General features: G+C 52.6%; 1 protein-coding gene across 3 annotated transcripts in view; it reads right to left on the reverse strand.

Annotated features, from left to right (window-relative positions):
* Positions 1-16,876, reverse strand: part of ELMO2 (engulfment and cell motility 2) — a 34,549-nt gene extending 17,673 nt beyond the window's left edge. The window contains exons 1-7 of one of the 3 annotated variants that reach the window (XM_037164485.2): positions 16,773-16,876; positions 6,504-6,631; positions 6,145-6,185; positions 5,599-5,671; positions 4,967-5,017; positions 1,899-2,080; positions 236-335 (exon numbers count right to left, since the gene is read on the reverse strand). In XM_037164485.2, coding sequence (XP_037020380.1) covers positions 236-335; positions 1,899-2,080; positions 4,967-5,017; positions 5,599-5,671; positions 6,145-6,185; positions 6,504-6,581 — 525 coding nt within the window. In that variant the 5' untranslated portion in view covers positions 6,582-6,631; positions 16,773-16,876. Of the gene's footprint in view, positions 1-235; positions 336-1,898; positions 2,081-4,966; positions 5,018-5,598; positions 5,672-6,144; positions 6,186-6,503; positions 6,632-6,831; positions 7,058-12,181; positions 12,203-16,772 lie in introns of those variants that run through there. The other 2 variants (XM_037164487.2, XM_037164486.2) reach the window with 2 other exon arrangements.
* Positions 16,877-26,135: the final 9,259 nt, after the last annotated feature.

Here is a 26,135-nt window from a genome sequence, read left to right on the forward strand (position 1 = left end):
TGGCCCGAGTCGGCTCTCAGAGCCCAGTTCCATCTTCTTGGGGCAAACCCTGAGGGCAGCAATGAGTAGGTCTATCCCAAGCCCCAGGACAGCCAGAGCTTGAGCATGAAAAATCCGGCCTCAGGGATAGAAAGATAACCGTCATGAAATGCCACAGTGCCCACAGCTCCACTTTAGCCTGGAGAACAGCTGACGGCGGAAGGAGGAGAGACAGACGGAGCGTGGGAGGCCTCACCTGCTTAATGAAGGTGATGGACACCATGTCCCAGGAGACAATGCCATGGTCCATGAGCTCTAAGAAGGCAGTCAGGGTGAATGCCAGCATCTCACTGTAGCTGAGACATGTGCAAAACACACACACAGGAACACAAAGATTCAAAACCGGGCCCAGGTGGGAAGGCAGCCACAACAGGACGGATCTCCTCGTGAGCACCACCCAAGCAATCAGCCAGCGGAGCTCGGAGTCGGCACCCGCGCGCACACGGAGGCAGGCGGGGAGCGGGTTCTGCCCAAGTGCCTGTCACTGACGACACGAGCTGCTGCGTGACTAGGCTTTCCTGCTCCGTGCTGCCTCATCCCAGGAGACAGAATCACTTGACCACTGCCCAAGAACAAGGAGGATACCAGGCCTTGGTCAAGCCCAGCACTGGGTGGAGGCACTAAGGACGCTTATGTCCCGGGCCCACCGTCGGGCCCAAAGGCAGGGGAGCGCAGGAGAGAGACTACAGACTTTGGGCGTGGGTTCAATTTCTGTTCAGCTGTTTACTAACTGCGCAAGTTTTATCTTTTCAAACCTCAACTTCTTCCTCTGTAAACTCCTGCTAATCTCATGGGGTGGCGGGGGGGAGCGAGATGACAGCGTCTGCAAAGCCCTGAGCCTCAAGCTGCTGGGGACTGAGGATGAAAATGTTTTCTCTCCTGTCTCTCCTCTTTATACATTAAATCCTTTAATTTCTGCAATGTGCAGTATACTCAACAAACTATATTCCCACGTACAAGGCACGTGAGGATCCATCTGCATTAGCAGTGCTCCTCGTGACAATACTACCAGTAGATGTTATCCCCACTCTGAAGGGGAGGAAATGAGGGCCCCTCTAATCCCGCACTCTCGGGAGACTGTGGCACTCTTGGGCCAACGCTGATGACGGCGAGAGCTTTAGGATTTCCTAGGACTTCAAACAAACACCCGTGATTAGCTGCTTGGTTTGGCTGAAAATTTCAATAGCTCATCCCCTGGCTGAAAGATTTCTGACTCCCCGTCTGCCAGCTTAGGCTCCAGAGGCTCAGAAGGCAAACTAAACATCTGTTTATTCGCTGCTGATCGTGACTGCGCACAGCTTCCCCCCACATTCATTTCAGCACTGGAGCAGCAAAGAGGGTCGTGGTGTCTCGCAAACCTCTGGGTCTCCTCCGCTCTGTAAAAATGGGTGATAGGGGGACAGCGAATGGGTAAGGGGGAGCCTATGGCAAACACAGAGGAAGGCCTGTGTGCAGAGTGGGGGTGACTGGAGAGGGAGGGAGGGAGGCAGGGGGAGGTTAAGGACAGACAGACACCTGTTCTAGTCGGTAATGGACAGTCTGCTCGCTAACCTCCATCAGGCCAACCACTTTCCACAAACAGGACTGTCATGAGCTGACCTCTCTGCCTGATTTTCTGTGGCCTGTATTTTCACTCCTCACCCAGCACAGTACTGCGTTGAGTGCGAGCCCAGCTAGACTGTAAGATTTAGGACCACAGTCACAAACTGTGTCCCTCTGTGCGCGCTCTAGTGCTCAGCACACTGCTCTGTGTACAAACTGTTCTGGAAACTCGTCCGACTCAATGGGAATGAGAGTCGGATGCTCTGTGGAGAGCAGTGCGCCCCAGAAGCTGCACACGAGACCTTGGAAACACTCACTGGGACAAGAGCTTGGTTCCACTCTCCACGAGCCGCGTGAGCACCACGATGCCGTCCATGTTGATGAACTCAGTGGCGAAGGTCACGTCCGCAGAGAGCTTGGCCAGCTCCTTCATGGCGTCCAGCCGGGTCTCCATGTTGGACGACTGGGTCCTCTCCATCAGCTGCCGTGCAGCCCGGGACTGTGAGGGCAGGAACAAGACACATGCCATCTGCACTGTGTGGCGGGTGACCACTATGTGGACAGCTCTGGGGGGCCACTCTGGAAACTTCCAAGCCTGGGGCAGAACTAGTTTTTGCACTGCTTAGGAGCTGCTTAGGAAATGTTTTCTGGATCAACCAGGAACTGCCAGTGTGCCAAGACCAACTCTGTAACAGTACCTGTGCCCTTTCTGTACCACTCTGGAAATAATGAGCTCTCCATCACTGGAAGCAGTCAAGGAGAACCTAGACAACCATCTGTCAAAGAGGCTACAGAGGGGATGCCGGCAGCACTGGGTGGAGAATTTAATCTGATGACCCCGAAGACCTTGCAATCTCTCAGACCTTGCAATCTGAGAATGTGATAAGCCGCACAATTTTTTTTTAACTTTCAAAGTGTACATCATTGCTCCTCAAAGAAGTGGTCCTGGGGAAACGTTAAGGATATCAAGGAACGGGAAGTAGCTCATTTCGAAATGGCTTTTTGAGACGAGGACTGGTGACAAAGCCCCCCCAGAACGTGGGAATTTCCCTTGCAGGAGGCTCCCCTCGCTGCCAAGCTCTGGTTACAGTCCCTCCTCCAGTGATCACTGGTCTTTCCATTTGCTGAACTTGTTAGCGTTACAGTCGGTGCCTCGCAATTTACCACTTCACCATTCTCTCTCGCTGGTGTGTCGTTTCATGTTCTCAGCCGGAACGGGGGAGCCTTGGGAGCCAAAATGCTCCTGCGGTTTTTATTTCTTCTCACTGAGCTAAGCCAGTGCCTGAAGCCCAGGCCCGCTGCCAGCCAAGGAGTCGGGCCTGTTCGTTCCCCTTCGCCTCTCCTGACACCCAGACGGCCCTGTAACAGCACACTGCTCTCCCAGACACAGAAACCCTCCGAGCCCTCTACGGCGGCGAGCGCGTCCGGAGAGAACAAGCTGGAGGAAATGTCTCGGGGAGCACAGTCTGAGGAGCGCTGGTCTGCGTCACACTCGGAAACTTCCAACTCCAAATGTTAACGTTCCCCGGAGACAGCGGTTCTGGGTGGCTGGCTCCCACTTCAGAGAGACGTGCTTCTGGGAAAGCCGACTGCTCCGTGAGAGAGGTCTGTAAAATGCTTCTGTGAAAGCCAGTGACTCCCAGACTGTGACATTAAATTAGCAGAGCCGGGGGAACAACGAAGTCCCTAAGTCGAGCTCAGAAGAGAGGCAAGCAGAACGTGACGGGAAGACTGGCCCAGGGTCAGGCGGACCTGGGCAGGAGCACCGACCCTGCCACGTTTCCAGCGGGGTGGTGAGTCGTTTACCTCTTCAAGTCTCGGTTTCCTTGTCTGCCACGTGGGGCTGTCAGGGTGCCCGTCCCATCAGGTGTCGGTCAGGGTGCACAGACCGAACACATGCCCAGTGTTCGGCAGGACACAGGTGTTCAGGACACGCTGGCTGTCATTCCCTTGCTCAGTCAAACCAGTCTCGCTTGTCAAGAAAACGGGTGCCACCACGCCCTTCATTTTCTGGCTGCCCTTCTGCAAACACACCTGGGCTCTGCCTGCACCGACTCTCCTCTTTCAGGGCCGAGCAGTCAGGGCGCATCCCTCTGCCTGGGCTGTGGGCTCCTCTGTCCTGCCCCCGGAGGGCCCTGTTCCGTGCCCTGCCCCTCCTTCCTGCACTCTCAGCCTGCCTCTCGTCCAGTTTAACGTATGTTCAAGGCCATATAACAAACTGCAACAAGTTAACAGCGAAGGGTCTGAGGAGGGAGATGAGGGACGGGACTGGGACAGAGACCTTTCACTGCATCTTTGTCAAAATCTGGTATCTGAAGCACTCGAATGGTTTACCTCTTTCAAAAAAGCACCCCTTTTGGACTCCACATTTCTGAGTTACTATGGTCTCCATCTTACTTCCTCTTATAACCAAACTTCTTGATACTGTGGTAAACTCAAGGTTCTCACTTTTTCACCGCTTTCTACTCACGGCAGCCCGGCTCACCCCCCCCCCCCAGAGCGGTGCACAGGAAGCCCGCTCCGCAGCGACCCGCTGACTTCCCTCGTCCACAGACAGCCGCCTGCTCTCCGTTTGCTGGACCTCTGCCCCCCCGTGGACCACATCTCCTTCCATCTCGGCACTGCCTGCCCTCAGCACACAAGCCCTTGCTCGCTCCTGCTTCTCTGCTTACTTCTCTGGTTGCCTCCTTACTTGCCTTTACAGGCTGCTCTTGCAGAAATCGGGGGTCGCCCTGGAGTCTCCCCTTTCCCTCCACCGGGGCATCACCATGTTCATCCAGTTGACCTCTAAGTCTTTTTTGTGACCGTCCTTTCGTCTCCACTGCCATTGGCCTTCACAGGCTGTTAACGTCCCTCACTAGTTTCTTAGAAGATTCTTCTAAGACCACCTTCACTCAGGTGATCTTTCTGAACTATAAATCTAAACATAACGCGCCTTCCTGCTCCAAACCTTCCAGTGTCTCCACCTTCCCTTCTAGATAAGATCCGAACCCAGAACAGGCCACCGGGAACTTCAGGATCTGGCTTCTCACCGACTGCCCCAGACCCTCAGCCCCCTTCCCCAAACAAAGCCCTTGGGCCCCTTTGCATTTTCCTCCCTCTTCAGCTGTTCTTGCCCAGCCTTCAACGTCTGAGCTGCGTGTTCCCGTCTCTGGGCAGCCCTTCTGGGAATCGCAGGCTGAGTCAGACGGTCCCCCTTCTGAGTCCCTACAGCGCCCTAAGCAACTTTCCATCAAGACCCTTGAGTAAGGCCATACATCGTACTTGTTTGTTTACTGCCCAACGAGGCTGTGAGAGCAAAGAATGACTTGTTAATCCCCACAGTCTTTGCCCAGAGTGGAGGCTTGTTAAATAAATCAATTCCTACGGCAAGCGGAGTACCTACCGGGGAGACAGCCAGCTGTAAGATTGTCCCATTCTTAATGTCACTGCGAGTCTGGGGAGCAGAGAGAAAAAAGAGCAACTGAGATAAAATATTAAAATTGTATAAGCAAGTTGAAGAAGAATTTTCTGCCCTGGCTGGTGTGGCTCAGTGGATTGAGCACTGGCCTGTGAACCAAAGGGTCGCTGGTTCCACTCCCAGTCAGGGCACATGCCTGGGTTGTGGGCCAGGTCCCCCATGGGGGTGCATGAGAGGCAACCACACATTGACATTTCTTTCCCTCTCTTTCTCCCTCCCTCCCCCTCTCTCTAAAAAATAAAATTTTAAAAATAAAAGAATTTTGTCATTTTTTAGAGGGGTTATAACAGACTTTGCAGCCAGGCCCTCTCCCCTGCTGCCTGCTTCTCGGTGCAGACTCCGAAGGCCCCTCTTCGAGTGCCCTGGGCCCCCGGGACGTAAAACTACGGTGTCCCAGGCAGTAGTGGAGAACAGGGCTGGTGCTCCCGGTCTGCCCGGGAAGCAGCTCAGTCCCGGGGAGTGGGAGCTCCTGGGTGGAGGTGAGGCCAACGGCGTGGTCTCCTTGGGTCACTCCCTGCAAAGCAAGGCCTGTGCTGACTCCTGCTCCCGGCGCTGACCTGCTCGGTGATGTAGAGCTGGGGCCCGTCCGCGTAGCGCAGGGTGTAATACTCCGGGTTTGGCAACGACCACCTGTGTGAGGGACAAACGGGACAGCCCGGTTGGCACCCCCTCTGGGCCTTTCTAGAAGCTGCAGATACACAATTTCAGTCGAGTTGCTCAAGGGATCCAATGGCATGTTTGGAGGACCAGCGGACAAAAATCAAAGGTTCAGGTTGAGATGTTGAAAAAAATAACCTCCTCCAGGCTACCAATAACCTTGTGAGATTGCCAGCACCGAAGGAGGCACACACAATTCAGCGTGGGCCTCAGATCCCGCCAGGACCTCAGGCAGGGCCCTCCTGGACCTGGAGGAGGAGCCAAGGGTTCACAGAGGTCCGAGGGCACCCTCATTGGCTGCCCCTCCTTCACAAGACAGTGGTCCACGAAAGCCCCGTACTGGGGGCCCGGCCGGCTGGAGGGCCTGTGGCGGAAGTAACTCCAGACCCGGCAGCGCTCCTCAGTCCGCAGCCTGCCGCCATCCACAACAGGCAGTTTCCACTTACCCATCGCACACTTCCCTGATGATGGACGCCAGGGGCCGCTTCTGAAACAGAGAGAGAGAGAGAGAGAGCCTTCAACCACAGCCTCCTTGCGCCTAGGTTCTGACGGCGGGCTGCTGAGCAGGGTCATCCTGGGGCCTGGGCACGGACTTCTTCCCTGAGAGCTTGTGCTGCAGAGACAGGCAGCTGTCCCAAGCCCTAGTGACCAACCGAGGGGTGAAGGACTGGACGGGAAGGGCCTCAGCTTCCCTGTTGCTGGTTCTTACTCCTGACGCCAGTGACCCCCATCCCTAAAGACACCCTCTGCCACGCTCGTCTCAGATTCCCTCCTTGCATCACTGTTTCCCATTTCAGGAGCTTACCTGGTCGATTTCAAGGAGCTGAGCATTAGCACCTGGCCACTCAATGGCCACTTTGACGATATCTGACGGTGGCGGCATTGCTCCCAGTGGGCCCTGCCTGTCCAAGGTGCGCACACAGACACAGATGCCTGGGGAGGAAGAATCAGAAAGAAGGAAAAGGTCACCGCGTCTGCCTTCACCTTTTACTCTCGTGAGCTATTTTGGAAAACTGAAAGACAGTATCCAAAAGCCGAACACACGAAACTACTTAGTTTCTACATCACACCGCAATCTCTCCTTGGGCTTTCCGTCTCTTTAGATTAAATCGGCAAGTCCCAATGGGACCAACCTATCTATCAACTGCAGATCAGCCCCTAGCAACATCTGCCCACGTGACACTTCAGTGTCAGGGACAGGAGGACGCTGTGGCAGAAGAGCGTCTTGAGAGCAGACACGGCCTCCCTCGGTTGGTGGAGCAGCCAGCTCAAGGGGCCAGCCTGCTTCTGCCGTGCGGTCAGGCTAGGGACCCCAGCGCCAGCAGGGCCCGGCCACATGCTCTCTTGCCTCCTCCCGAGTTATCACTGCCACTCCTTCTTCCTCCAAGGACACCTCCCCTGTGTGGGACGATGCAGAGTTCAGAAGACGGGAAGAGAACAGGAACAGGAAATGCTGTTTCAGTTTCTACTGCAACCAAGGGTGAGGGCTGCTGAGAGCTTATGCGTAGGGCGTAGGGAGGGGAGGACGAAGGCCGCCCTGGAGAAGCGCAAGGCCTTGGAAGTACCTCTGACCCCCTCCCCCACTTCTCTCCAAGATAAAGGAAAATAAATCATTTTGAGCAAGTCTGGAAGGTGGGCGCATGTGACCGATATCCTAGGCAACTCTGCTAGCTTAGCGGTATGCCAAGCAGTAGCAGAAGCATTCTCTCTCCAAGTCCAATGAAGGGAAGTCACTCAATTGATGGATTGTTTCCTGGGTATTTACACTTTGCCTGCAGGTTCAGGAGAGGCCTTGCTCTCAATGAAAAAGAACTTTTTCTCCCACCCCCTCCAGGTTCAGCCTTTTGCCCGCAATTCGGCTTCACTGATGGAGAAGGCCTGCCTCCCCGAAATGTGTGGCAGAGCCGCTGCTGAGCTGCAGTTCCCATAAACCATCCATTTTCCACAAAGGTCACGGGAGAAGCGGTACAAGTGCCATCCCCTGCAAACCAGAAAGAGGGAAGCTTCCACGCCCACCTCCTGTTCAGGGTGGGTTGCTTCAGAGGTCAACAGTCAAAAACAAGCATTTAAGGAACATAACCATGTAAAAGATGGTTTTCAAAGTGCTTCCACTGAGTCTGCCGAATCCTCCCAGCAGCCTTATGAAGTAGACAGAATAGGATTATCACCTCCATGTGAAGACGACAAAATGAAGTTCAGACTTCGGTGAAGCTGCCCGAGTCCACCCAGCTAATAAGCAGTAAAGGGGACAGAACTGGGAGCTGACTTTGGCCAACGCTCCTCCCCTCCCACCTGGGGGGGGCCTGAATCTGCACCGAAACCAACGGATGGCGGTGGGCTGGCCCGACGGCCCCTGAAGTTTCCACCACACGGGCAGCTCCAGGCCGAATTTTTCGCATGTAACTGTTCTGTGCCTGGACACACCACAGCCCTCGGTGCAGAAAGTGGCCCCCTAAGAAAAACTCCGGGTTGGAGGGCTCCGCCCCGGCGACGCAGCAAAGCCGGGGTGGAAGCAGGAATCTGTGGGCGCCAGGGCGGCATCCTCACCCCTATTGGTAAACCTGCTGTCACTCGGGGCAATGCCAGTTGTAAAGTATCATTCACGTACGATGAAATGCACAGAGCTTTTTTATACATATATTCCTATTAGCTACAGAATGGAAATACACACATCTCCCTGCCTCCACCACCCAGAACTAGACTGCGAGCATTTTCATCACCCCAGAAAGCTCCCTCCTACACCTCATCCCAGCCAATCCCCACCTTCCAGTCCCCCAAGAGGCGACTTCTTTCTGCCTTCCATCACTCACTGGCCTGCTGTTTCTGTGTTTCATGGACACGGAACTGAACATCACGGCTCCTTGGACCATTTGAATTTAGTTCAGTTCTCTTGTTTTTAAAAAGAGCAGACAGAACAGGTACAAGAGAAAGAGCAGTGGCTGGGATGATTTTACCCGCTGGAGCAGCACCTGGGTTTAGAGCTGATGGACTCTGGACCCTGTCACAGTCCCTCCACTACGTGTCTGGGTGACTGACGTGTACACGTCCCTTTCACCCAAGTCTCAGTTTCCTTCTCCTGGGACATGTGAGTGTTAAACTGTGGCATCTCAGACGCCTTCTAAGTCTAAAAGCCCATGATTCTAAAGCAGAACTTAAAATGCCCATGCAGACTGCCCATTTCAAAGTCCTCGCCCAAAGAAACTGCGCCCTTACTCCCATGGTGCTGAAGAAACAAACCGTATTTTCTGGGACTCCTTTCTGGATACTGTCGCTGGAGATGAACAAGCTCAAGCTCATTAATTCACAGTTCCACTTTACTCTGACCCCATATGGCATTTCCTAGGCTGATTCTTTCTTTCTTTATTAAGTAAGTTAGCTCTGAGTGATTCCTGGCTGTTCCCAAAATTTATACCCATTTTAAAGCTTGGCAATTTGCAACCACCGAGACTATTCCAGAGATACTATAAACCGCATTGTCAGTGACTCTGTCCTTTCCCACAAAGCCCAGGCAGCCCATGGGTGTTGAGGGACCTCTTCCTGACCACGTCACAGCTGACGGACCAAGGCGAACACTCAGCCTTAGCTGGACTAGGCTCTTGAAAGTAAAGACACAGACTAGAAGTTGGGTGACAATGGGCCTCTGCACAGAAAGGTGCTGGTCAGCTTCAGAGCAGGCACCAGGGCAAGCCAAAGTCATTCGTAAGCCAAAGATACGGAGAAGCAAAAACCAGGAGCCTTGCAGAGGAAGCTGCTGTGCAGAAAGAACCCAGAAATGTGTAGGCAAACGGAGTCTATAAACCAGAAACCACAAAGTCCCAGGAGGAGATGGAAGAAGCCAGTGCCGACGACTCCCCAGATTCCACGGCCACACCTCCTCCACTGGCGGTACCTGAACTTCCCCGGGACCATGCCACTGAAACGCCTTTAAGGTAAACCAGCCTGCATTTCTGTTCGCTGCAACTAAAACACTCAAGACTAAGACGGGCCCCAAGCTTTGAAGGAACTTTAAACGGAGGTCTGAACAGACAGCAGCATCACAGGCGTAAGCCCTCAGTTAACACTGGCTGAACTGACGAAGCAGAACCCACTCAGGCAAGGCTGGCTTGTTTGAAACACAGCAGCTACAGGGTGGCTTTACAGCAATCACCTTGTACACACCAGCTATGTGTAGGTGCCTCTTGGGAGTTGATGGCTCACTTCTACAGCATCATTATAGCGGGTACTCACAAGAACACTGAGAATCATCCCCGTTTCACAGGTGAGGCAACTGAAGTTCAGGAGGGTTGAGAAACTGGTCTTCCGTATGGCTCCACTCAGGACTGGGTCACAAGGCCAGGTCTCAGGACCTCAACGCCAGGTCCCTTCCCTCCCTGTAAGAATCCCTTTGATGACACTAGCTAGCAATTTCATAGCGCCGTGGTACTGTTCTAAGGGCTCTGCATGTGTTAATTCATTTAATCCACACGGCAACCCTGTGTGGTGTGTTATTTTCCTCATTTACAGATAAGATGGAGGCACCCCAAAATTAAGCTCCACGGCCGGTGTCACACAGCAGGGAAGTGGCGCAGCCAGAATGCGATCCCAGAAAGACTGGCGTCGTCTGAAAGCCATAGAAGACAGACGACTCTGCACCTGGCCCACAGCAGGCGCTCAGGGAGAATTCCGGTCTGCCGTCCGTGAAGCTGGAGCACTTGGAAGCTAGGAGACCCACAAGCAACAGCTCCCTCTCTGCACAGGACGGCTCCCCACCGTCCATAGTACTCAGTCCTTCACCCTCTGGCCAGTTCCTGGGCTGCCGGCTGTTTCTACAAGGCAGGCCCCGGACTTACACATCTCTTTTCACTGGCTCTTCCTCCAGGCAGGCACAGCCCTGGAGTCTCCCGACCCAGCAGAGCACCAGGCAGAGTTAGGGCTCAGTGCGTGCTGTGTGCGCTCAAATCCACCGGCTCTGACTTCCTCCGCATCCACGCGCCAGGCTGGCTCTACACGAGAGGGACTGGTGCGAATTGCCTGATGTCCCCTCCATGTCCCACCATCTCCCGACTACACAGCATTTCCACTGTGTAAAGCTTTGTTTTCCTATCTGACGTGAGAATGTGTTTCACTGGGAAATCAGATTTGGTACACCCGACTCTCCTTAGGAGAAAGGGGGAAACATTCCTCTGCTCCCCCCCCCCCCCGTGGAGACATCAGGGGGCGGAGGGCTAGAAGTAATGTTCTCCAGACAACCTTCCTGCAATAAAGGATCTCCTTGTGGGCAACTCTTCCAGCAGTTATTGGCTTACTCTTTTCATTTTCATTTTAGAAAGGAAGTTGAACTCGGTGGAAGCAATTCAGTAACACTGCGAACTTCTCGGGGTTATAAAGGGCCTCCTGCTCCACCACTCAGCCCCCCCCACAGAGTTTAGCAGCAACAGGGCAAAGGGGGCCGCAGCTCCACATCCCGGCCCAGGAGGCGCGGAAATAAACGGCCCCTTCCAGATGACATCCCTCGCCTGCCCGCCCCCTTGAAATTGTGTCCGATATAAACCTGCCTTGGAAAACTCAAAATGACACAAAACAGGAGGGAGGTGGACATTGATCTGAAGGAGATAATCCCGTGAGATGGGAATTGAAAGCCCCGGTTTTCAAAGGCAGAGCTGGGGCAACGAGAGAAAAGTGGCAAAGTCAGGGTGTCCAATGAAGCATTTTCTAAGTGGCTTCTGAATGATGTGCTTCTCCAATCTGTGCTGCGGAGCTTCCTCAATCAATCACCCAGGCAGGGACTCCTCCGCGGGACTGGGGCTGACAGCGGGTTGGGCAGCCCATCTTAAAGAAAGGAAGTGAAAGGCGATCCTCCCCATCAGTGAGGAATTCAGAATGAAGAATGTGAGGCTTCCAGCTCTCCCCTCCCCCCTTCCCCTTTAGGACAGAATCACTGACGTTTTGTTCTTTCTTTTGCTTTTCAGTCAGTGGGGGCGGCCAGGGTAAGTTTGGTTTATGTTTCCTGCAGCAGAATCTGCCACCCCAGGATGGCAACTAGAGGTCACGCCATCACTCTCATCGAGAACACAATCTCAACAGAGGCTTCCCCCTGAAACTTCTCCTCTGAGAAGTGACTCAACTTCCCTTAGTTCCAACCACTGAACACCAGTGAGGCCCCGAGGAAGAGAAGGGGAGCTCGGCTGGCATGGATTCACGTTTGACACTCACTGCTACAAAGGCTGAGAAGGACCATCCCACCAAAGGCAGCTGAGGTTTCTCCTTTCTGTTGTAATCTCCTGGACATAGGACTCACTCAGGCATGTGGTTAAAGGCCACCAGATCAGATAGAGCCAAAGTGTGGTGACGGATGCTGCAGGAACTGGGTGACAGTGTGGCTTCTTCCGCTCAACAGCTACTCTCAGGACTGCCTAGGTCTCCTCTTATCCCCTGTGGAACCTCCTGCGCGCTCCTGCGCCTACAGAACAGAGCTTACCCTCCCCGGGGGCGCACTCTGCTTACCCCTGGCCGACGTGGCTTTCAGACCCTCGCTGGTAGGAGCTGTGTAGGTGCTGTGTCCGTCACAGCACACCGCCTCGCTCCCTCAGACCTCATGCTCCTCTAAGTCTGTACTTTTGCTTGTGCCATTATTCCTTTCACCATGTTCAGTGGACACGCCCGCCTCATCCTTCAAGGTCGAGCTCGGATAATCACTCTTTTAAGTGGACTTCCTCGTCCTGTCACCTCGGGCAAAGGTAACCTGCCCTCGTCTGCACACCCCGTCATTTTCACACACCTTCATGATCCCGCTGATGGTAAATTCTCTCTGGGCAGTGTCTTCTCTTGCTGCTCAAAGTGTGATCTGCACTCTGGCAGCACTGCCGTTGCGGGGAGCCCACAGGAAGGCAGAACCACCCACTGAATCAGAATCTGCCTTCACACAAGGTCCCTTGGGGTGGCTCACGTGCTCCTCAAAGTCTGAGAAGCAGCTCTAGGCCAGTGGTTCTCAACCCCAGCTGTGCATCACCAACGCACACCCCCCGTTGCTGAAAAGCCCTACTGAAATTCTTGTGGGTGGCAGGGGCGACGGCCACAGCTCCAGCGTGGTCCACGGTCTGAGGACAGGGACTCGTCGAGCCTGTGTGCTCCCCAGTCTACTCTCCCCCCGAAATTCGCAGCACGGTGCCCAGTACACAGCTGTGCCCACAGAACTCCATACCAAAAACACCCTCCAGGATGCCCCCAGATCTGTCTTTCGAACAGAAGAAAAAAACACCAGTGACAGAGGACCATCCGTTGCCTAGGACTTTGCAAATTCCTGACCATAACAGAGGAAATGGATTTAAAGGGAGCAGTATTTATAGATTGCTTTAGTTTTTGGAAATCAAAGGCAACAGAAACTGAGATGGAAAATATAGATAAACTTTAAGAGAATGTTGCCCTTCAAGAGACTCCCATGCTTGCAACAGGGAGGCAGAGCTGTGCAGGGAGGGCGCGTGGGGAGCTAGGGGTCCTGGTTTATGACAGAAATCCTGGGCTGTGGGCCTGATTCCTTCAATTCTGCCCATAACAACACAGCATTGTGTTTTGTAAAATCAGGCCAAGCCCTGTCATTTTATGAATAGGACAGCCGAGGTCCAGAGAAGCTGGCAAAGCCACACCACCAGTTAGGGACAAAAGACGGCGCAGGCCCCCACTTCTGGGTTCGTCCTTTGGCCGGGAGCACAGGAGGCCCCACTGCCTACAAGCACAAGGCCCTCTGCACCTTCGGCCCCGATCTACATCGGTGGGGGGGGGGGGTCAGACTAGATGTTTCTGAGGTCTCTTCCAACCTTGACCTTGTGTAGACAGTGTAGCTTAACAATTAGGAGCATGTGGTCTGGACAGGGACAAATCTAGATTCGGTCTCAGCTCTCACAATTTCCTTGCCTATAAAATGGGAATTAGAATCACCCTACTCTATACGGTTGTTGTAAACATTAAGTGGGATAATATATGTAAACCACTTAAGCATAATACCCGACACGGAGTGAGCAGAATTCCAACTGTGTGAACTTGACGAAGTTGCAAAAACACCGTAACCATGTTTTCCCAGCGCGAAAGAGCCCTACTAGCCAGGCTGAAGCATAATGATGACAAAATGAAAGGACGTATGTGAAGGGGAGGGAAATCAACAGAACAGGCAAAGCACTGCTGGTGGTACTGTTCTATTATTATTATGATGATGATTACTATTACTATTATTTTCTTCTAGCAGAATACCCTTGGAGAGTTTTGTAATAGTTCCAGAGCTGTGGCCAATATAATGGCACATAATAGGTACTCAACAAACCTCTTCTAGTAACTCAAAACCAGTATGTCTAATGGAAATACAAATTCAAACGCCTTAACCAGCCAGGCAGGTAAGCAAGCAAGTCAGGCAGCATCTGTATGGGAACTGTGGCAAACTGCAAAGTCCCATTCCACCTGCAGGAATTACAGTCAAACACTTTCATGCACATTACGCAGCTGAGGCAGCCACTTGGCTGTCCCCGCGCACCACTGATTCTGGTTCTTGATCACACCACACGGTGTCTCGCACATCATCTAAGCATTCCGTGTTCTGGTCTTGTCTTTCCAAGTACACAACAACAAGCGTCCTGAAGATGAGGCTGTGACTTACATGCCCCAGTCATCCTAAGCGGCCTAGAACAGCACTGGCTGTTCCCCGCAGTGAGGGCCACGCTCAGTGGGAAGTTACTGAACTGACAAGCCATTATGTTAACCCCAGCCTAGTACTCCCAGCACCTTTGAGGTGCTGCAGAGTGTGTGCCCTTTTTCTACCCAGAGCCTCGGACCAGGCTGCCGTGGTGCAGGCTGTGCTGAGGCATGGTGATGGGTGGAAGAAGGACTCGCTCCTGAGCCACCTAGGCAGGTAGTACGTACTGAGGTATCCAGACACATCATCTCTGCGTGGAACAAACCAGAACATGCACTGTACCCACAGGAACCACTGTTTTCAACAGGCATAGTCCCCACTTCCTGCACCCCCCAACTTCCTTGGCTCCCCCTAGAGGCAGGATATGGTATAGAAAGACTCCACATTAGCAGATGGGGGTCCTGTTCCTACTCTTGCTTGCAAATTCTACTTACAAACTCTAGGATGATGGCTGGCCAGCAACGGAACTTTCAGGAGCTTCATTATTTTCACTAGTAAAGTGCAGATGATGAGAATAATGACCTCAAAAGACTCTAAAGGGGATTAGATGCCACAGGCACATAAAGCCCCTGGCACTGCACAGCCCAACACAGCAGCCCCCGCACGTGTGCCTCCCGAGCATCGGAAGTACGGTTACCACGGATCAGGATGGGCTGTAAGTGTGAGACACACACCAGATTTCAAAGACTGAGCACACACACAAAAATATCTCCTTCATAACATTTTTATATTGACTACATGTCAAAATAACATTTTGGAATATATTAAGTAAACGCATAGTACAAAGATTAATTTCACCTGTTTCTTTTTAATGTGCCTATTAAAAGTTTTTTTTTAAGATTTTTATTATTTTTAGAGAGGGAAAGGGAAGGAGAAAGAGGGAAACAAAAATGTGTGGTTGCCTCTCAAACGCCCCCAACTGGGGACATGGCCCGTGCAACCCAGGCATTTGCCTTGACTGGGAATCGAGCTGGCCACCCTTTGTATCACACGCCGGCGCTCAATCCACTGAGCCGCAGCAGCCAGGGCTGGAAGTTTTAATGTTACATATATTGCACTATATTCCTACTGGACTGCACTGCTGTGACACCGGGGCTGCCCTGTGGAAAGTATCCCAGCGCTGGTTTCCTTCCCCCACTGGTAGCACCTCAAGAACCACGCCCTTCCTCCTGCCCGAAGCCAAGCCCTTCATTCATTTTTAAAATAAATATTTACAGTGTCCAGCCCTGTGCAAGACCCTGAAGATACAAGGAGCAAAAGCAGACACTTTCTTCTTCCTGGGGCCCCGCTGTCTGGTAGGATAGGCAGGCACTAACACTGCCCAACACCGGTGTAAAACTGCCGCTGTGCAAGTGTAAGAGAAGGAGAAGTACCCAGAGTGATGAAAGTGGGGAATTCACTTGGAGGGGGTGTCAGACACCACGGATGCCTCTGCAGGAAGTGATACTTGAGAGGAGATTTGAAGGATGAAGAGTTTACTGGACAAAGTCAGACGGCAAGAGACGTCCAAGGAGAAGGAATTCTAAGGGCAAAGGCCCGGAGGAGAAGCGCCAGAGCGCGCTCGTGTACTGAGTAAGACGGATTCTCAGACTGAGAGGAGGCGGGGAGGTCAGAGGGGCCAGATCTCCGGGGCTTGGGTGAGGATCTGAGGCCGGCCCTACAAGACGTGGGAAGTCCGCCAGTTTTAAGTAGCGGAGTGTCCGAATCTGATCTGCACTTGGAAAAGATCCCTCTGGCCACGGTGCGAGGCCCACAGGAGAGGGGCCGAGTGCATGTGGGTGGATCAGTTAGGGCAGTGGCCCAGTCCGGACAAGAGGCGAGAGAGGCCAGACTCGAGAGGGAAGCGACGGAGATGAAAAGTGCATGGACTGCGGGTTACAGAGCCGGTCGGATCCACAGGGAAGAGTGAGGAGCCCTGCGTGTGTGAGTGTGTGTGCGTGCGTGTGTGGCGAGGTGGCGAAGTCAAGATAGACTCCAGGGCTTCGAAGATGTGCCACCCAGACCCAAACACTCCCCCGGCTCCTTCTGAGCCCTCTCCCATCTTGTCCTCCCGTCTGCACGCTCCGCATCTTCCCGTCGCGTCCCCGGGCTCCATCACCCGATCCTCCTCCCTCCGACCCAGCCCCTGCTCCAGGAGGCCAGGCCCGCCCTCTTTCCCAACGGACACCCCTTCCCGGTGAGATGCCCCGTCGGGTCGGCCCGACCCGGCTGGGCCGCGACCCCTCGGGGGCCTGCCGAACCCGTGGGGTGCAGCCCGGGCCCGCCCTCTCCAGCCCCGCAGCCCCCACGGCAGAAGCACGCAGCAGACCCCGGCCCCCTTCCCACCCCGGCTTCGCCTGTCCTCGCTGCGCCCCTCGCGCCAGGCCTTTCTCCCAGGCCCGCCACCACCCGGCCCCCAGCGCGCCCCTCACTCACCAGGGCGCGGACCAAGGCCCAGCTCCCGCGCCGGGGTCTCGCCGCGGCTGCTTCCCCAGCCTCCGCCCGCCCGGCCTTCCACGGACCCCGCCCCGCGCACTCCAACCAAGGCTTCTATTGCTCCCTTTCGCCGTCGCGCTGAACTCTTCTTCTTCAATTAGATTATTTGCCTGTCACTCAAGAGAGGGCGGGCCCAGCTGTCGCGGGAAACGCCGGCTGTCCCCGCCCCGCTCGCGGAGGCCTCTTAAAGAAACAGCCTGCCTTCTCCCCCGCGAGTTATGGGCTCAGGAGGAACGGATTTCTCAGCAAATGCAAGAGACGGCATTTTTTTTTTTAATTCAAACTTTTCATTTGGCACAGCCCGGAAGCGAAAGAAAGGGCTTTGATTCCCTGTGACAAATCAGAGGTTTTGAGGGCTAAGCTTGTCCTCTGGCGGCACTCCGACCTGTGCCCAGCAGCGGGGACAACTGAGTGGGAGGTGACAGTCGTGTCAGAGGCTGTGAGCATGCTCACCACCGAGATGGAGCTAATTATACCAGCACCCAGGGCTGACCGTGGGCGCTGAGCAGAGGCAGAGGGGTACGGCTCAGCTGTACTGTTGATAGAGACCCGTGGGCGGTGGCATTCGTCACTGCAACTGTGATGGGAACAAGGCCGGCAGGGCGCCAAGGCCTCACTTGTGCTATCGTCTCCCTCTATACTCTGAGGTAGGTAAAATACTGATCTCCCTTGTCACAGATAAGAAACGGGCGCTCCAAGCAGAGCAAAGATCATACAGCTAGTAATGGTCAGAGCAAGGCACCAGCTTGTACCAAAGTTCATCTTTAACCGTTCTCTCGTAGATCCCTGCACCAACTTCTGGAGGCAGGCATTTCATTGTCCGTTTTACAGGTGCTCAGGGGAGACTAAGGAACGAAACTGATACTCAGCAAAAAGACTAAATAATGCTGTTTATATGCGAAGCGGTTTTACATATGCTGTCTCCTTTGGTTTTCAAAACACCTCGGAAGTGAAGATGATAATGAATAAAATGATGCTCAGGGACGGCTTAGTAATAGCTGACATCCCTGCAGTCTTTGCAGAAGTCATCAGCAAAGTTTCCAGAAAGGTCCAGAGAGGAAATACTTTTGGCCTTATGGTCAGTCACTGTCACAACCACTCAACTTGCCCGTTGGTGTGCAAGTTTAGCCACAGACAATACGTGACCATGCCTGTGCCTGTGTCCTACTGCAACTTTATTTACAAAATGGGCAGTGGCCTGTGGCAGTAGTTTGCCCACCCGGGTCTCCACTTTGCTGGATGTCGAAGCCTTTCATAGACTATTGCTCTGTGGGATCCTCACATCCCCACTGTTATCATTCATACTATCATTGTTTACTAATGCATTATTATTGTTGATGATGCTGTTATTGTCCTTATCATTTTACAAAGGAGCGCTCTAACGCATGTCAAGGTTAAGGATTCACCTGAGGTTAACGCAGGAACCAGAAGTCGCGTTCAGCTATCCTCACCCCAGATTCCATCCTCTGTCTCCTGCATCGTGACGTGAGCTTACACGAGATCTCCACCTCGGTCTAATGTCCAACCCACGGCCTAGGGTGGCTATGAATGCGGCCCAACACAAAATCGTGAATTTACTTAAAACCCTTTTCAGTTGTTGTGAGTGTTTGTGTATTTAATGTGTGACCCAAGACAACTCTTCTTCCAATGTGGCCCAGAGATGCCAAGAGACTGGACACCGCTGGCTAGCAGATCTCCCCACTGTCCCCTGGCAGGACAGGCCGTGTTCACTGTATCTTTTCCCAGCCCCTGGCATCACTCCTCTTCATCCACATTCTCCCACATTACACTAACCCATGAACGCCCCTCCCTCCCAAAGCCACTGTGGGGCTTATAAGCAGCAGCCTTTAATATTACTCAGAATAGAATCTGCCTGAAAATAGGTTCCCTGTGGGCAGTGACTGCAGTGGAAACTGCTAGCTGTCCCCCAAAACTCCTTCTCCCTGCCTTCCACAGTCACACGGCTGCCCAGCTAATCTGGCGGGTTATGAAGTCCTTGCCCGTGGGCATGCGTGTGAACCTTCAGACCAGGCCTCCGGTCAGTGGGCTGCCTCCTCCCTGCTCTTCCACCTGCTCACTGACCGGGGCCGCTTTGACTTAACCATGATGAGGATGTGCTGGGGGTGGCAGTGCCACAACACAGAAGGCGCCAGCGTCCCAGAAGGATGTACAGAACACTTCGCTCTCTTCTGTGAAAGAGAGGTAATCTTTTTTCTCTAAGCTGCTAACTTTTCAGGGCGGGGCGGAGGGGCGGGATCTGCTTGTTAGAGCCAGCCCTGCCCTTTCTCAACCCGGAGGGTGAAAGCTTCCCTAAATTTTGTGCCCTGGGTGCCTCACGTGCCTCTCCTAGTCCTGGCCCTGCTCCGTGCATACTTATCCAAGGAATGAATCGTTCGCTTTAGCTTTACAATGCTTTGTCTTTTTGATTGCTTAACTTTAGCAGGAGAGGAGTTTATTGGCAGGCTGGCGGTGAATTCACGGAGGTAGCAGGAAGCTGGAGAATTAGGCTCTGAAAAGAACAGAGGCTGGAGATGCTTTGGGTGTTTAGATGGCCAAAATGGATCAGTGCCATCTTTTTCTCTCCTTTGTTGACCTTTTTTTTTTATCAGTGTCAAAGTCCCCGGAGCTCAGTTGGCTGAGCTCAGGTAACATGTCCTCCCCTTAGCCAAGGAGGGCGGGCAGCTTGATTGACAGCTCCATCAAGGGGGGAGGGGGTGGAAATGAGAGGGAGGTGGGGAGCACTGGGGGGTGGGCTGGGATGGGAATAAAAGACAGAAAACTACTTGAACAACAATTAAATTTAAAAAAAGAAATAAAATGAAATAAAAGACTGCGCACAAGGGAAGAATGCCAGATTTTTCCACCTCTGCTCCCAGCTTCTACCCCTGGACACCTGAGATGCCCTGTGTTCCTGCTGAGATCAAGTAGAGAATTACCGGAATCTGGACGTCATGATTACAGAAACCCAGCACAGCACATAATAGAGCATAACAGCTAAGATCCCTGGGCCTTACAGTCATACAGAGCTCTGTTACTTACCAGCTGTGTGTACATTCTTGTGGAAGTTACTGGGTCTCTCTGAACCTCAGTCTCCTCATCTGTACAATGGGGATAATATGAACAGTGCCAACCTTACTACATTGTTGTAAGAATTAAATGAGATACAGGAAATGTGCATTTAGCACAATGCCTGGCACATAACGAAGTGCTCAATAAATTGTAGGTAGTCTTAAAAATGACAGTAGGCCCTCAATAAGTACTCATGGTGTGAGTGAGTTGTAATACTTTGAGTTCCTCTAAAATAACATCTAAATACCCCTCCAAGTTCTCTAATCCGCTGACCTTCCACATTTGTATAGTTTGTCACCCCCTTTGTGGCCTCACTTCCCTTCTCCCCCAGCCTAGAACCCTGGTCTTCACTATACTCGCTCCCTGGGTTTGCCTACTTCCCCCCGAAACCCCCTTCGCTCTCCATCTGCTCTCCTAGAAAATCTCAGCTGTGCTTAAGCCCAACTCACTGCCTGTTCCCTGCATGTGCCCAGCAATGGACTTGACCCGGAGAAAAATACGCAGCCTTTCTGGCTAAAGTGGGTCCTTCCTGCTCTAAGACGGTCCTGCAGCACCTGTTTCCCTGTTTGCTCTCACTCACCCACTCAGAGCTTCTCCTCCCTTCTGCCTTCAACTCCTCAATCCTAATTGATGACCTTCTTATCTCTCTGACAAAAACAAAATAAAACAACAACAGCAAAACAATAAGGAGAAATCAGCTCCTCTTCTCATTGCCGAATCCACTGATAAACCTGCATCATACCTGAGTTTCCATACCTGAGCCTACCTGCATCATCCCCCATTGCCATAATGCCTCTTCTCTGATCCTCTGTGAGATCTCCCCGAGACTCCATCTCCTCTCGTCGACTCAGACATTTTGCTCCTGCAGTTGCCCCTGACCCTAGAACATCCATGCTTCTGCCACTCCCACCAGCATCCACCTGTGCTCTAGTGTGGCCCATGTGTAGAACGCTGGGGGCTTAGACAGACCAAAGCTTCACCATGGTCAAGACCTTCCATGGTCAAGACCTTAGATCGCTTGGCACTTGACTGTTTGACTTAACCTGTTTCTACTCGCCCCCGGCCCTTTGCAGGTTTAATTTCTAATCCCTCAAACACAGTTTCTTCCTACCTCTGTGCCTTTGCACTTGCTGTTCCCTCTCCTGGAATGCTCTTCCCCCTGATCACCACAAAGCTTACTTCTTCACTTTGGTCAGGTCATGTTGTAACACCTCCTTGGAGAAGTCTTTCCTGGCGACCTCGTTTTCTCTAATCCAGTCCTTCCACCCTCCTCTGTTTGTTGAGCTGGCTTTAATCTTCTTCATAGCCCTTGACATCATATAAATGGGTTTTGTTTCTTTGTTTTTATTTACTTTTAGAGGGAGGGGAAGGGAGACAGAAAGAGAGGGATGGAAACATCAGTGTGTGGTTGCCCCTCAAACACCCCCTGCTGGGGACCTTGCCCGCAACCCAGGCATGTGCCCTGACTGGGAATGGAACTGTCGACCTTTTGCTTCTCAGTCTGGTGCTCAATCCACTAAGCCACATCAGCCAGGATGATGTCATACTATTGCTTTGTTTTCTGACTTTTGCTTCTGCTGTAAACTCCACAGTAGCAGGGATGTTGATTGTCTTGTTTCCAGCCGTATACCAGCCCCTGAAGCACATCCAGAACATAATATGTGATCAGTATCTTATTTATTGCATCACTGAATAAACAAATAAACAGAACATGATTAAACAGAGCGTCTGTATGAACTTGACTCAAGCTATGTTTGAATCTTCCTAAACACTCATAAGTTAAGCACGGCCCTTCTCACACATAATTATGGTTGAAGTACCATTGCTGTCACCATGCCAGAAAGATTTTTGACATGGTGGCACATAAATGTCAAAACCTATGTTTATGTACTAAAGCAAAAGAACCAGTAGTTACTGAGTTGTCTTGGTGGCTGTTATACACATGGCCTCTGACAACTTCCTATAGAGCATTAGAGTGCCCATTTTACAGATGAGGGAGACTGAGGTTTAGAGATGCAGAAAAAAGGAGCTAAGGCTACAGAGCCTGGCTGGTACCCCTTAGGCTGATGTCAACGTATGTGTCCTCTTTATACCGCTAACTGAAAACCATATACCTGGGTATTTCATTCTTCAAGTTGTCCTCATTTTAAAACACTTATTATGGCTCTGATCGTAGTTGCTCGGTTGGTTGAACTTCATCCCACAAAGCAACGTCACGGGTTTGATTACCGGTCAGGGCACATGCCTGGGTTGCAAGGCCCAGTCCCATGTTGGGGCATGTGCGAGAGGCAACCGACTAACGTTTCTCTCACATATCAATGTTGCTTTCCCTCTCTTTTTCCTTCCCTTCCCCCTCTCTAAAATAAATTAAAATCTTAAAAAAAAAAAACCTTATTTATTTCATGTGATCCTCACGTTCCCACGTAGCGCACATGAACTCTTCTACCACAGAGAGGTTGAGGCATTTTCCCAGGCCTGCTGTGAAGTGGCGAAGCCAACATTCGAATCCAGTTCTGTCTAATTTCAAGGCCTGGGTCTTTTCTGCAATACTGTGCTGTCTCCTTAAGACAACTCCCTGCCTCGGGTAGAAAGAGAAGAAAATGACTAATGTAGGCACATAAAGTCTCATTAAGAAAATGCATGGTGACTTGGTTCTTTAAGCGGGAAGCCGAGGGCGGGAGGCAGACAGCCAGTCTCGCATGGGCACTCGCAGGTTGGGGGTTCACATAACTCATGATAACAATTTGTGAAGATTGTTCTTCCAGGAACTGGGGCTTATTGTGTATTTGCTTGAGTAGAGGCGGGGAGAGAGATGGGGGGCTGGGGGGCCCTGGCGAGCAGTCAGCTGTCTGCCCCAGCGGGGTTTGCTCGAGCCCGCAGTGGGAGCCCAGTGCTGCCCGCTGGCGTGGGAGACACCTTCTAACGTCTAAAGCTCTGTGTATACTTTTGGGGGGCAGTATTGGGGCAGGAGAGAGAGAAGTAGCCTTGTCAGTTCAGGGCCCCTCTGTCTCCCCATCCCCTGCCTTCATCCCTCTAATCGTAAGCCCAGCCCAAGAGATCAGAGCCGGGTGGGAGCTGGGGGTTCCTTTGCTCCTATAGACACCTATGTGAACTTTACTGAACTGGCCTGGTTTGTGCAAAGCGACTGCCCTTTTGTCGAGAAGCCGAGGCAGCCATCACGGAAGAAATAAAGGCCCGCTCTTGCCAGAGGGCCTGGCCTTAGAGGCCTGGCTGGGGGAGGAGACCATCTGGAGAGGCTCCTATTTTTTGTAGGAAGGACCCCCGCCCCAAACACCAAAGGGTTTATCTGTTCCTCCCACGGACAGCGCTGCGTGCTCAGTGTATGCCAGCCAGTGCTTACACAGCGAGGAGCAAAACAAACACGGCCCCTGTCGCTAGACCGTTCGCAGCCCCACCGGGGAGACGCACAGCAAACAAAAGCCAAAAGAAAGTGTGTTATTATACACTGTGTTAGAGGTTCTGGGGAAATGATTCAGTTCACTTCTCTACATTCCGGCAAACAATGCAGGAGAATCATATGATCGTGGGGGTCCTGTCCAAGGAGGGACTGATCACATTGAGACCTGACCGATGAATGGGAGTTTTCCGGGTGAAGGGTGAAGGGCAGGGTGTCCCAGGCAGGTGGGACAGCACTGCAGGAAGACCTGGAGGGAGGAGAGATCCTGACTTGAACTGGGTGGTTAGATCGTGAAAGCCAAGGGAAGAGGAGGGGAGGGGGACGCCAGCCACCGCAGGCCTCGTTGGCTCTGCTTCGAAGTTCCAGTCTTGTTCTGCGTGCCATAGGAACCCATTGGAGAGCCACGAGCAAGGCAGTGGCATAATTTGATTTGAGTTTTGCCCAAAGATCTCTTGGTTGCTGTGACTGGAGACTAGAGATGATGATGGTTGTCCTCTTGTCACTACAGCGGATGTCCCACTGGGGTTCGGGCTGCCAACTGCCGCTGGTCCAGCCTTCTGGGGCCGCCGGCCCCATTTGTAGGGTGCCCTCCTCCTCCGCAGATTTTCGTACCTGTACCGAGGTGTGCAGCCTCATCTCGTCCTGGGGGATGGTCTACCCCTTCACGGGGTCTGTTGCTCAGAGTCTGGTCAGCAGATGGAAACCACAGTAGGTCCCTGAAAGAGAGACGTCAATACAAAGAATTGTCAGCTAGGACCTCGTGGTTAGGTAGGACTCTCAAGAGAGATCAGAAGGACTCTAGGGTCCCCCAGAGTTAGTGACCGCAGGACACAGGTACCGCCATCTCTGAGGCCGAAGACGGTGCAGAGATGAGAATTTAGAGACCGTTCCTGAGGTTCCTGAAACGAATCCCTCTGAGGAGGGGTCACAGGCCAGTTTGGGCTGGAGCTCAGAGCTGGGAGGAGACCAGCCGAGAAGGGGCTGCTGCTCAGCCCGCACCGGGGCGCTGGCGTCTGCAGGGGTGTAGGGAGGCCGTCTGCACCCCTGGGAAACACATGAACTGGTTCACCTGGTGACCCAGGAAGGAAGTGCCACTGCCTAGGGGAAGTAGTGACGCTGCAGTGATGCTCATAGGTGCCCACGGAAGCAGAAGGGAGCAAGGCCTTTTCCTCCCCCAGGCTCACAGCTTCCCACGAGTGTCCCCACTCCTGGAGGGCAGGGGGCAGCTGCTGGCAAAGCCACAGCGCGGTTCTCGGAGCCTCATCTCCAGCATCGCAAGTCAGGGAGTGGGAAGGCGGGGTTGGAGCTGAGAGACCGTGGCTTACTAACCACGCAGGGGATGTGCTAGATCTCTGCTTCCATCCCATACTTTTTTTGGGGGGGTTTGTTTTTATCATTTAATTATCAGAAGGCAGCCTTATTTCTAAAGTTTTGGGAAGTCATCTCATTGTGGCCTCAGGTTCTTCTCTCAGGTGGCTCCCTATTCAATGGTGGGGGAGGAGGCACACACAGTGAACAGATTTCTCAGCAAAGCCTGGTGCCTTCAATGAAAGAAGGGACAGAGGAATAGTGGAATGTGGCGCGAGTCCCCCTGGAATGGTTCTAACCCTTGGAAGTGGCCCCAGTGCCTTTGCACTGTCATTGAAGGAACAGTAAGTAGCATTTCAGAAGAACTGACAAAACAGGCAACTGTAAGTCCCATTATACAGAAAAAGGAACTGAGGCTCAGAGAATCCATTCCTTGAGTCAGAAAACTCCATCTATCTGGCCGCCTAGCTCGGAGTTTAAACCACAGCCTTGTGACTAGAGCTTGTAATTTCTCCAGGTTTATCATCCCGTGAAACGGGGATAATGACAGCTGCCTTACGCGGCGGCGGAGAGGATAGCTGGCTTCGTATGTTACCCAGAAGCATAGCGCCATTTTGGGAGACAGATGCCGGGCACCCTACCCACGCCCACTCACCAGCTTTGGAACGTGCAGTTCAAATTCATGCCTCTGCCAAGTCATAAAGCAGTCGGTGTCATGGATCTGGGGGTGGGAGGGGTGGTGGTGTGCTCATCCCGAAACCAAGAATGTAAAATCCTCCAATATCATTGTCTCAGCAAACACCAACCGCGAGGATAATGATAATAACGATAATGTGCTTCCACTGACAGAGCGCCGACCATGTCCTGTCTTTTTTGGACTATAAGACACACCCCCGATTTGGGAGGAAGGCGGGTGTGTCTTGTAGTCGGACGGTAGCTTGCCTGGATCTCCGTGGTGGGGGGGCGGCAGTGGAGTGGGGTCACAGAGGCAGGAGCAGGGTGGCCGCTGCATTTTCCTCCCAAATTTGGGGCGGGGGGCGGGGTATGTCTTATAGTCCGAAAAATACGGTATGTGCCAGGTAGGTATTCTGTATTTATGATTTTGCTCTGGTCTATTCATCAAATAGGTATTTCAGTGCGCTACACGCCAGGCATCTTGTGATGCTAACTACGATCATCCACAGTGACTGAGTGGTCGGTAGTACTGCTCCTGTTTATCAGATAATGAACCCGGGAGAAGAGAGCAAGTAGAACCGGCCTGCGGAACAGGTGTCGTTAATATCTTAGACAAATGAAAGTGGCTCATTGCCTCAATTTTTTAAAGCACCCAAACAATTTGAAAACTACCAAGTTCGATTCGCTCATATTTTTCTTTCCCCGTCTTCCCATTTTTCTGTCAGAACCGTCTGCTTCTCCTCCTTCTAGGTAACCTTCTTGCAGGTGACTGTATCTTTCTACATAGGTCCTTTATGCTAATAAAATAAGGGGTAGCCCTGGCTGGTGTAGCT

The sequence above is a fragment of the Artibeus jamaicensis genome, unplaced genomic scaffold (genome assembly GCF_021234435.1).
Source record: "Artibeus jamaicensis isolate MK-2021 breed Jamaican fruit bat unplaced genomic scaffold, CSHL_Jam_final contig_685, whole genome shotgun sequence".
In the NCBI taxonomy this organism is placed as follows: Eukaryota; Metazoa; Chordata; class Mammalia; order Chiroptera; family Phyllostomidae; genus Artibeus; species Artibeus jamaicensis.